Genomic DNA, 12,135 nt, shown 5'->3' on the forward strand with positions numbered 1-12,135 from the left:
TGTTGTTAGAACACTAACCGGCAGGTGTGATAAGAAACAAAAAAACCGACGGAAAATTTACCCTACTACACGCGCAAAAAGATATATTTCAATAATTCGAGCGTGATTCAAGGTTTTCCCATGCATGCTATTACACTGGAAAAGGCGGGAATAATTTTGAAATACCCGCGTTTATGACGTTTTTCCGCTATTGACGTCACGGAAAAAACACGTGGGACGGAAATGGACGCGCGATCGTACGATCCGGTACGAGGTTTTATCTACTACAACAGTAAAAGTAGAAGTCTTTTTGGGGACGTTTCTGTCAAATCATTAAAGAGAAAAATTATAAGAATTATCTTTGTTTTGTAGTCAAGTAGAGGCCTAGTTGTATAGTCTGCCGTTCTTACTCTAAAAGAAATATTAAAGCGTGCGTACGGGTTTCGCGAATCGCGATGTATAGCTAAATTAATTAAAGACCCCTCATTATAAAGTTTTTCTAAAATTTGGAATCATGTATGTTCCAAGAAAACTTAAAAGGTAAAGAATGATTATTTATTTAGTGTTTTTAACCTAGCTAATGTATAGATAATTAGCAGTGAAAAAATGCTACTAGTTTTAGCCTAGGTAGCCTTTAATGCTGAAAGATACAAATCAACGGAGAACGTTATCTAGTCTTGCATGTACCTAACTGAATAGCGAAAGATTTGAAGAAATTGCATGATGAGTTATCATAAAAAATGGTAAATTATGCCGTAACTATACCTGTATTTCATTTTATAGTCTCTTATCACCTTGGTGAACCAGTAGTGTATGTTGTTAGTGTATTATATATGAATCCTTCGGTGTAACGATTATGATACGCTTCTTGGTGCTTTGCAAGGTGCTGAAAGACTGTACTAACGCATAACGCTTGGGGAATCTAAATTGTTTAGTTCTGTGTAATGAATCTCATAAGTCAATTGAAAACTGCTACATCATTAGGAATTAACATAAATGTTCGTGTACAGGACTTCATTACCGCTGCATGTGAATATTTTTTCCAAAAACCCTTGCTAAGACTAATGAAATGAAAAATTGCTTTTCACGCAGGCGCCATTTAAATTTTTACACTGTTTTTGCAAACTAACATCACAGCTCAGACGTGGTTTCACTTAAAATACATTTACATTGGCAGTATTTTAGTGAGAGAGTTTTCATTATAGCGGCTTTTGCCTTATCAGCTGTGTTAGCAGACTGTTAGTGAGCTAAGAGAAAGGCAAGCAGTTCAGATTGAATCAGTGCCTAACTAACAAGGCTCAAAGAGGTCCTGATAACGCTATATAACAGATTATAAATGTTAAAACTGAAAAAGAGGGGTTGCCAAAGGTCAGAGAAAACCTGAAAAAGTCAGGGAATTTCAAATTGGGCCAAAAAGGGTCAAGAAAAAGTCGGGGAATTTCAAATTTGGCTAAAAAGAGTCGAGGAAAAGTCGGGGAATTTCAAATTTGGCCAAAAAGAGTCAAGGAAAATTCGGGGAATTTCAAATTGGGCCAAAAAGAGTCAAGGAAAAGTCGGGGAATTTCAAATTGGACCAAAAAGTGTCGAGGAAAAGTCGGTGTATTTCAAATTTTGCCTAAAAGAGTCAAGGAAAGGTCGGGGAATTTCAAATTGGGCCAAAAAGAGTCAAGGAACAGTCGGGGTATTTCAAATTGGACCAAAAAGAGTCAAGGAACAGTCGGGGTATTTCAAATTGGGCCAAAAAGAGTCAAGAAAAATTCGGGGAATTTCAAATTTTGCCAAAAAGGGTCAAGGGAAAGGCGGGGAATTTCAAATTTTGCCAAAAAGAGTCTAGGAAAAGTCGGGGTATTTCAAATTGGGCCAAAAAGACTGAAGGAAAAGTCGGGGAATTTCAAATTGGGCCAAAAAGAGTCAAGGAAAAGTTAGGGAATTTCAAATTTTGCCTAAAAGAGTCAAGGAAAGGTCGGGGAATTTCAAATTGGGCCAAAAAGACTGAAGGAACAGTCGGGGTATTTCAAATTGGACCAAAAAGAGTCAAGGAACAGTCGGGGTATTTCAAATTGTGCCAAAAAGAGTCAAGGAAAAGTTGGGGTATTTCAAATTGTGCCAAAAAGAGTCTAGGAAAAGTCGAGGAATTTCAAATTGTGCCAAAAAGAGTCAAGGAAAAGTCGGGGAATTTCAAATTGGGCCAAAAAGTCTAGGAAAAGTCGAGGAATTTCAAATTGTGCCAAAAAGAGTCTAGGAAAATTCGGGGAATTTCAAATTGGGCTATAAAGGGTCAAGGAAAAGCTGGGAAATTTTAAATTAGGCCAAAAAGAGTCAAGGAAAAGTCGGGGAATTTCAAATTGGGCCAAAAAGAGTCAAGGGAAATACGGGGAATTTCAAATTTTGCCAAAAAGGGTCAAGGGAAAGGCGGGGAATTTCAAATTTTGCCAAAAAGGGTCAAGGGAAAGGCGGGGAATTTCAAATTTTGCCAAAAAGGGTCAAGGGAAAGGCGGGGAATTTCAAATTTTGCCAAAAAGGGTCAAGGGAAAGGCGGGGAATTTCAAATTTTGCCAAAAAGGGTCAAGGGAAAGGCGGGGAATTTCAAATTGGGCCAAAAAGAGTCAAGGAACAGTCGAGGTATTTCAAATTGGACCAAAAAGAGTCAAGGAACAGTCGGGGTATTTCAAATTGGGCCAAAAAGAGTCAAGGAAAAGTGGGGGAATTTCAAATTGGGCCAAAATGAGTCAAGGAAAAGTCGGGGGATTTCAAATTGGGCCAAAATGAGTCAAGGAAAAGTCAGGGAATTTCAAATTGGACCAAAAAGAGTCAAGGAAAAATATTTTTAGAAAATCGTCTAGGAAAATTGTCAGGGTCCGTAAAAACCATGAAAAGTCATGGAATTTAAATCAAAAAATTTCGTGGCAATCCTGTAGAAAATATATTAGGATGTCAATTTTTACTTTTCACTTCGACTTAATTAGCCTAAAAATGAAGCCTCAATTAAGTTACGATTTTGAATTTACCCTATTAAATTATTATTAAAAAGGGACCTGTTGGTAATTCCAACCTTAGCTCCACCCCTGGTTCCAATCTGGTATTTTTTCTTGCATAAATAGAAGCCAGCATGATGCTGTATAGGGTAATGGCAGCCCTCTACCTTCGACTGTATTAAGCTCTATGGGGAAATAACATGGGGTGCCATTAGTCTATTGACAATTCCTTACATACCATTCTAGGAATATTGAAATATATCAAAATTGCTCAAATAAGTCAAATATTTCGGGGAAAATTTTGCAATGCAATGGAATAGCTACTGCAGTAGAATAGTGGTTCTAGACTCCTAGTCTATGAAATTTAGAACAGTTAGGGTATGAAAATATTCACCAAAAACGAAATAAAGTCGGGAAGATTTTCCCAAGAAAAGAAATGAAAAAAATGGGGGAAATTTTCCAAACCGCTTTTGGGTAAACCTGGAAAGTTTGGCCTATTTTTTAAGCCTCAAGTGGAATTGATTTATGTATCACCCTAAATTAGATACTCAAAACAATGATTTGTTTTGGTTTGGATTGAGATAAACAAAAATTATACTTGAAATCGCAGAGTTTTTATTTTATTATTATTATTATTATTATTATTATTATTATTATTATTATTTTTGAATTAGCCTTATTCCTGATCAGCGCCACCTACCCATAGCGGCGACTTTGAGAACTACTGTAAGCGGCAAGCCAATCAGATGTCGCTAAAATCTGGTGACGTCACTGACGAGCACTCTCGGGGTCTTACCAAAAATGACGTCACCAGATTTTAGCGACATCTGATTGGCTTGCCGCTTACAGTAGTTCTCAAAGTCGCCGCTATGGGTAGGTGGCGCTGATCAGGAATAAGGCTAATTGGCAAACTATTTCAAAACTGGATTAATATTAAACTATAGACAAATTACCCTATTTGACCCCTGCTATCAGCTGCTATTGAAATTTTCAGGCAATGAGTTACTTTTTCATGTTAACTTCCAGGGTGGGAAATAAGAATTTTTTTAAAACTGGACATTGGGAATAAATAAACTGGCCCATGACCATTGACCAGGGCGCGTCGTCTACTAAACTAAAGAAGTGGATAATTAAAATAGTTAAGATAATGTCTGGGCTCTGGCTACCCTTGAATTTTATTAGTGGTCCCGTGGACCACTGACCCCCCTCCGATTTAATTTTTAAACTGGTCCAGGCAATTTTTAAACTGGTCATTTGCCCTGTGCCACCGCCTTATTTCCCACGCTGTTAACTACTATAGATTACATCATAAGTTCATGATAATAAGTTTGTCACTAGTTAGTGACTAGTGAGAGCTTGTCATGAAGGCGCTGTCAAAGGCTTAGTACAGACTAAATAGGAAAATGGACTGCAAAACCGAGCGTAGTCAGTTCTCGCTTTTCGTTCTCGAGCTAGCTCTTAGTAAGTCTCTAGCAATACATAGTTTACAGGCATGGATTATTCCTACCATTAACGCAAGGAGACCAAGTGACTTAGAGCGTAAAATCGTCTGCTATTTTACTTATTTTAAGTTGCCTGGTCTCCTTAAGGGTGCAAATGGTATGAAACCTCCCTGCGTGTAAACTTGTATTGCTAGAGACTTACTGAGAACGACGCGAGAATTGACTACACTCTTTTGCAGTCCATCTTCTCCTATCTAGTCTGTACTAAGCCTTTGACAGCGTTCCACTCACCAGGCGTCGCTTTAATTCAAATCTATGACCTACGTCACTTCATGACAAGCTCCAGTTTGTAACCATACGATGTATAGGCATACTTATGGAACATATCTTATAAACTTATGGTTACATTTGTTTACGTGTTTGATTATCAATAGGATTCGTTATGTTTAACTTACAACAAAAAATAGGTTTTGTAAATCTATAATTTCGGCTAGGTCTAGCCAAGGTGTTCTTTGGGAATGGTCTGCTACTACGAACTTTCTCGTGACGTCACATCCTCCTATCTCGAGTCTTACCTCGGTTTTGGCGACCATATTGGAAGTCTTCAGCTCAGACCATACAATTTAGACTACCAATTATTTATTGACGTCACGTTTCGGTAGCTCCTCCCCTAACAGTACCACTCAATAGGGACTTGGCAGTACTACGTCATGCAACGTCAAGCTACCTTCCACTAGTGCTAAAAAACATACCAGGAGGAGGGGCTTATGTAGCTTTCATTCTGTTAAAAAAACATACCATAATGGCGCTGGGGGCGGAGTTAAGCCCGAATTGCCAAGTCCCTATTGCGTACACTGCTAAAAAATAAATCACTACCACCACCTCTAAGAACGTGTAGAGCTTAAGGAATGCATTGAAAAAACATTGAGCTTTTATGTGGAGTTAAGGCTTTTATCTTGCCAAAGTACTCTCTTATCAGTCTCTCGGAGGAGATAATTTATTAACCCTTTCTCTTTTCAAACTGATAATTGAGCATTCAATGCGGTATAATAGAGAGAGTTACAACTAAAGGCATTTTGTTGTGCGTAAATGGCGGCTAGTCTTAGGAATTTATCCAGAATACTACCGCTGTTAAACATGCGGCTGTAATGGCTCGCTAGAAGGAAATAATTATATTTTAAAATAAACTTAGCAATAACAAAACCAAGTATTAACTCGGCTGCCAAAATGTAAGAGACTTAGAATAGGTAATTCGAAATAAATATAAGTTGTAGAGTTGGAAATGTTTTATGACATTTGTTTCGTCCGGACCACTGTTTTCAAGTTAAGATTATCCGTAGTGTTTTACGGATGACCCCTTAAATTTAATATTGAAACTGAAAGACGATTTCTAATTTAATAGAGGGGTCATCCCTAAAACACTAAAGTCATAATTTCAAAACAGTGTCCCTTAGGTAAAAATGTCATAAAAATTACATTTTCGACTCAAAATCGCCCAAAGAACACCCCCCTTGCATATAAGGCAGCAGTTTATTTAGCACAATTGTTTTTGTAGGTAATTAGCGCCAATTTTGTCATACACAAGGGTATCCATCATGTGGGTAAAATACATCATGTTCCAAAAATATTGGTAGAACCGAAGTACAGTGGGTTCTATAGGGGATTTTTGAGTCGAAAATGTTTTATGACATTCTGTCTTAAGGGCTACTGTTTTAAAGTAATGATTGGAGTATTTTAGGGATGACCCCTTAATTAAATTAGCATATTTTTCTTTAAAATTCTTACTTAAATTTAAGGGGTCATCCGTAAAATCTACGATCAAAGCCTCAAAGGGTGACTCGAACGGCAAAATGTCATAGTACATTTTCGACTCAAAATCAGTGTTCTACACCAAAATATTTTTGAATGGATAAAACGCACTATCTTTGGTACTAATTCAGGTCTAATTAATTAGCCTATTTGATTCTTATTTCCAAAATTTTAGTATACATTTTACCCATTTTTTTATTTATTTATTTGTTTATTTTATTTTTGTTTGAAAGTCATTTTTGCTTTCTACCGTAGCCATTTATTATCCATGTTAAGGTGTAAGCCATACTAGTAATGATAATAGTTAACAGTTTCTTTTACAAAAACCTGTTTCGTTTTTCTTGGCGCTGGATCTTCGGAGTTTGGCTGTCTTTCTTAATTGATGAGGAAAAACCGAATTTTTATTGAATAATCCATTTGTCCATGCGCTATTAAATTTTCCCACCTCAAATTTCATGTAAGGGTATTTTTCAGGGTAACAACGTTGAACGTAGTGGTGGGGTTTTACCCATCATATGTTAATTTAGTATACCGGGTTTTTACAAGGTTTTTTAATACCCTAATATTAATTTATGCTCCTGGCGTTGGTTTTTTATTTATTTGTATTTTTCAAGGCATCGGGTCATAAGTAACGTAATACCATAAGTTCATAAGATATGTTTCATAAGTTTGACTACCTATACTTCGTAATGCTAGATAGAGACTTACAGCTCGAGCTAGTTCGAGAACGACAAGTGAGAATTGATTGGCTACACTCTGTTTTACAATCCATTTTACTATTTAGTTTGTACCAGGGATATATGTAATTTTAGAAGCAGGAATGGAGAACAGAGTAAAGTCCCGGACCCCCTTTCACGGGACGGGGGTATGAAAGAAGAGGCGGGTCATAGCGACAGAGGTAAAAAGGAATTACGTATTTTTCGCCGTCCCCGTCAGCAACGTCGTCAAAACGTAGTTTAAGTGAGCCAATAAGATAATTTTAACTTATCGTTACGTGTTGGAGGGAGGGGCTCTATACTGGGCTATGAGTCGGACTGAAGTAAATACTAACCGTTCTCCGTTCCTACTTCTAAAATTACATTTATACCTTTCTGTACTAAGCCTTTGACAGCGCCTCACACCAGGCGTCGCTTTACCTCGAGTCTATGACCTACGTCACTTCATGACAAGCTCCAGTTTGTAACGAGTGACAAACTTATAAGGAACATATCTTATGGGAGCGATTTTTAAAATCGCAGAAATTAGAATTTCGGCTTAATTACGTTTGAAGCGCACGTCAATGCTCTAAACATTTACTAGTGACCTTTATAACACGCCCCTGAATTGAAAAATAAACGGCTAAATATTTTTAAGGAAAAAGTTTAGTCAAAATTAATTTACTGCGTCTAACATTTAAATATCATTTCTTATGCAAACCCAGGAAAATTTGCAAACTTCAATTGTATGTATTGAGAAATATTGTTGGTGGAGATAAACATTTTTGAGAATGTTCTGAATAAAAATTAATATTCACGTTTGCCCCCATAATTGCTCTAATTTTCGTAATCAAATTATAGTTTTAATGGTACTGAAATTGCAGGAAATATTAATTTGTGTCCCCTTTCAGTATTAAATATATTACGGTAAAATGTTTAGGGTATTTTTCAAAGGTTTTAAACCACCATAAGTTTATATATGATATGTTCCATAAGTATGACACGTCGTTATGCTAGAGACTTACAGCTCGAGCTAGTTCGAGAACGACAAGCGAGGATTGACTACATTAGGTTAATTTTGCAGTCCGTCTAATCCTATTTAGTCTGTACTAAGCCTTTGACAGCGCCTTACCAGGCGTCGCTTTACGAGAATCTATGACCTACGTCACTTCATGACATGCTCTCAGTAACACTCGAACACTTACGATACCACGTAGTTTGTTATTCCTATTGAAGTGGGTTGTGTTTTAAACAAAGCAAAACAATAAAAGATAGCAGCTGGTTTTAATTTCCATTATATGTGTCGTACACGATTTTTAATTCATTTTAGTGTTATACTGGAACAGGTGATGTTCAGTATAAAACTACAGACGGAACTAAACCCAACGTTATTCTTTTTTTTCTACATTCAGTAGTTTAGTTTTTATAAAGTATTGTTACCAACTGGCAACTGCAGGCTTTTTTAAACCAAAATCTATATCTACTTAAATTTTATACGTCCTTGATTGCTACAATAATATATTTTGCAACAAAAATATGTAAATATATTTTATAAAATAATTATAGAGCAGTGGTATCAAAGATACGAGCTTGTCATGAGTACTCCCCCCCCCCTTGAGCATTTATTGCGACCTTGATTAAAAAATAGTAATTCTTTATTTTTTATAGTTTTAATATACATTGAATGAAAAGATACATATAACTGATACGTGTTTTACAAATAAAATAAGCTGCTCTCATAATTATTCGTAGGAAACAACCTGCCATTGTTTTCTAATATGGTGTGTTCCATTTACCTACTCTGCGATCGCTCGCGATTTGCTCTATTACGTCATAAAATCCGCCATGGCTTCGCTCACAGATTGCTCTGGAAATATTAAAAAAAAATACTATTAATTTTCTTTAATGTTTTGACATAAGCTCTTTTGTGTGCCATAACAACTATACAGATTTCGCGAGAGTTGGCAAAAGATTGGTCGGGGGGACATTGGCGAAAGATTGGTCGGGGGACATTGGCGAAAGATTGGTCGGGGGACATTGGCGAAAGATTGGTCGGGGGGGACATTGGCGAAAGATTGGTCGGGGGGACATTGGCGAAAGATTGGTCGGGGGGACATTGGCGAAAGATTGGTCGGGGGGACATTGGCGAAAGATTGGTCGGGGGGACATTGGCGAAAGATTGGTCGGGGGACATTGGCAAAAGATTGGTCGGGGGGACATTGGCGAAAGATTGGTCGGGGGACATTGACAAAAGATTGGTCGGGGGACATTGGCAAAAGATTGGTCGGGGGACATTGGCGAAAGATTGGTCGGGGGGACATTGGCGAAAGATTGGTCGGGGGGACATTGGCGAAAGATTGGTCGGGGGGACATTGGCGAAAGATTGGTCGGGGGGACATTGGCGAAAGATTGGTCGGGGGGACATTGGCGAAAGATTGGTCGGGGGGACATTGGCGAAAGATTGGTCGGGGGGACATTGGCGAAAGATTGGTCGGGGGGACATTGGCGAAAGATTGGTCGGGGGGACATTGGCGAAAGATTGGTCGGGGGGACATTGGCGAAAGATTGGTCGGGGGACATTGGCAAAAGATTGGTCGGGGGGACATTGGCGAAAGATTGGTCGGGGGACATTGACAAAAGATTGGTCGGGGGACATTGGCGAAAGATTGGTCGGGGGGACATTGGCGAAAGATTGGTCGGGGGGACATTGGCGAAAGATTGGTCGGGGGGACATTGGCGAAAGATTGGTCGGGGGGACATTGGCGAAAGATTGGTCGGGGGGACATTGGCGAAAGATTGGTCGGGGGGACATTGGCGAAAGATTGGTCGGGGGGACATTGGCGAAAGATTGGTCGGGGGGACATTGGCGAAAGATTGGTCGGGGGGACATTGGCGAAAGATTGGTCGGGGGGACATTGGCGAAAGATTGGTCGGGGGGACATTGGCGAAAGATTGGTCGGGGGGACATTGGCGAAAGATTGGTCGGGGGACATTGGCAAAAGATTGGTCGGGGGGACATTGGCGAAAGATTGGTCGGGGGACATTGGCAAAAGATTGGTCGGGGGGACATTGGCGAAAGATTGGTCGGGGGGACATTGGCGAAAGATTGGTCGGGGGGACATTGGCGAAAGATTGGTCGGGGGGACATTGGCGAAAGATTGGTCGGGGGGACATTGGCGAAAGATTGGTCGGGGGGACATTGGCGAAAGATTGGTCGGGGGGACATTGGCGAAAGATTGGTCGGGGGGACATTGGCGAAAGATTGGTCGGGGGGACATTGGCGAAAGATTGGTCGGGGGGACATTGGCGAAAGATTGGTCGGGGGACATTGGCAAAAGATTGGTCGGGGGGACATTGGCGAAAGATTGGTCGGGGGACATTGACAAAAGATTGGTCGGGGGACATTGGCAAAAGATTGGTCGGGGGGACATTGGCGAAAGATTGGTCGGGGGGACATTGGCGAAAGATTGGTCGGGGGGACATTGGCGAAAGATTGGTCGGGGGGACATTGGCGAAAGATTGGTCGGGGGGACATTGGCGAAAGATTGGTCGGGGGGACATTGGCGAAAGATTGGTCGGGGGGACATTGGCGAAAGATTGGTCGGGGGGACATTGGCGAAAGATTGGTCGGGGGGACATTGGCGAAAGATTGGTCGGGGGGACAGTGGCGAAAGATTGGTCGGGGGACATTGGCAAAAGATTGGTCGGGGGGACATTGGCGAAAGATTGGTCGGGGGACATTGACAAAAGATTGGTCGGGGGACATTGGCAAAAGATTGGTCGGGGGGACATTGGCGAAAGATTGGTCGGGGGGACATTGGCGAAAGATTGGTCGGGGGGACATTGGCGAAAGATTGGTCGGGGGGACATTGGCGAAAGATTGGTCGGGGGGACATTGGCGAAAGATTGGTCGGGGGGACATTGGCGAAAGATTGGTCGGGGGGACATTGGCGAAAGATTGGTCGGGGGGACATTGGCGAAAGATTGGTCGGGGGGACATTGGCGAAAGATTGGTCGGGGGGACATTGGCGAAAGATTGGTCGGGGGGACATTGGCGAAAGATTGGTCGGGGGGACATTGGCGAAAGATTGGTCGGGGGGACATTGGCGAAAGATTGGTCGGGGGGACATTGGCGAAAGATTGGTCGGGGGGACATTGGCGAAAGATTGGTCGGGGGACATTGGCGAAAGATTGGTCGGGGGGACATTGGCGAAAGATTGGTCGGGGGACATTGACAAAAGATTGGTCGGGGGACATTGGCAAAAGATTGGTCGGGGGGACATTGGCGAAAGATTGGTCGGGGGGACATTGGCGAAAGATTGGTCGGGGGGACATTGGCGAAAGATTGGTCGGGGGGACATTGGCGAAAGATTGGTCGGGGGGACATTGGCGAAAGATTGGTCGGGGGGACATTGGCGAAAGATTGGTCGGGGGGACATTGGCGAAAGATTGGTCGGGGGGACATTGGCGAAAGATTGGTCGGGGGGACATTGGCGAAAGATTGGTCGGGGGGACATTGGCGAAAGATTGGTCGGGGGGACATTGGCGAAAGATTGGTCGGGGGGACATTGGCGAAAGATTGGTCGGGGGACATTGGCGAAAGATTGGTCGGGGGGACATTGGCGAAAGATTGGTCGGGGGACATTGACGAAAGATTGGTCGGGGGGACATTGGCGAAAGATTGGTCGGGGGGACATTGGCGAAAGATTGGTCGGGGGGACATTGGCGAAAGATTGGTCGGGGGGACATTGGCGAAAGATTGGTCGGGGGGACATTGGCGAAAGATTGGTCGGGGGGACATTGGCGAAAGATTGGTCGGGGGGACATTGGCGAAAGATTGGTCGGGGGGACATTGGCGAAAGATTGGTCGGGGGGACATTGGCAAAAATTGGCCGGGGATAACCAGGAAAAGTCCAGTATTTTCAGTCCGAAAATTGTACAAACGCTATTGTAAAAAGTCGCTATAATACGTCGTTTAACTGTACAACTGTTTTGCTGACACATAAATTGCTTGTTTGCTTAATTTTTTTTCATTTACAACTGTTTTTGTTTACTGCAGGCAGTCTATGTCAGGTGCTCACCTGATACAGCAAGAAAAGGAAGCCTTAATCAGACAAGAGAGCAAAGATTTCACTGTAGCCACTCCTGAAGAATTTGTCAAAAGATTTGGTGGAAATCATGTCATTAATAAGGTGCCGCTTCTGACTATAGCATTTTCACACAACATATTATAAC

At 41.4% G+C, this 12,135-nt stretch overlaps 1 protein-coding gene across 8 annotated transcripts in view; it reads left to right on the forward strand.

Annotated features, from left to right (window-relative positions):
- ACC (acetyl-CoA carboxylase) overlaps positions 1-12,135 on the forward strand; it is a 73,186-nt gene that overhangs the window by 23,991 nt on the left and 37,060 nt on the right. For 6 of the 8 annotated variants that reach the window (XM_089856847.1, XM_089856848.1, XM_089856850.1 and 3 more), the window contains exon 4: positions 11,960-12,092. In XM_089856847.1, coding sequence (XP_089712973.1) covers positions 11,960-12,092 — 133 coding nt within the window. Of the gene's footprint in view, positions 1-220; positions 520-687; positions 723-11,959; positions 12,093-12,135 lie in introns of those variants that run through there. The other 2 variants (XM_089856852.1, XM_089856853.1) reach the window with 2 other exon arrangements.

The sequence above is a fragment of the Phalangium opilio genome, unplaced genomic scaffold, assembly GCF_054372755.1.
Source record: "Phalangium opilio isolate 3A_F unplaced genomic scaffold, DU_Popi_V2 ptg000217l_1, whole genome shotgun sequence".
Taxonomy (NCBI): Eukaryota; Metazoa; Arthropoda; class Arachnida; order Opiliones; family Phalangiidae; genus Phalangium; species Phalangium opilio.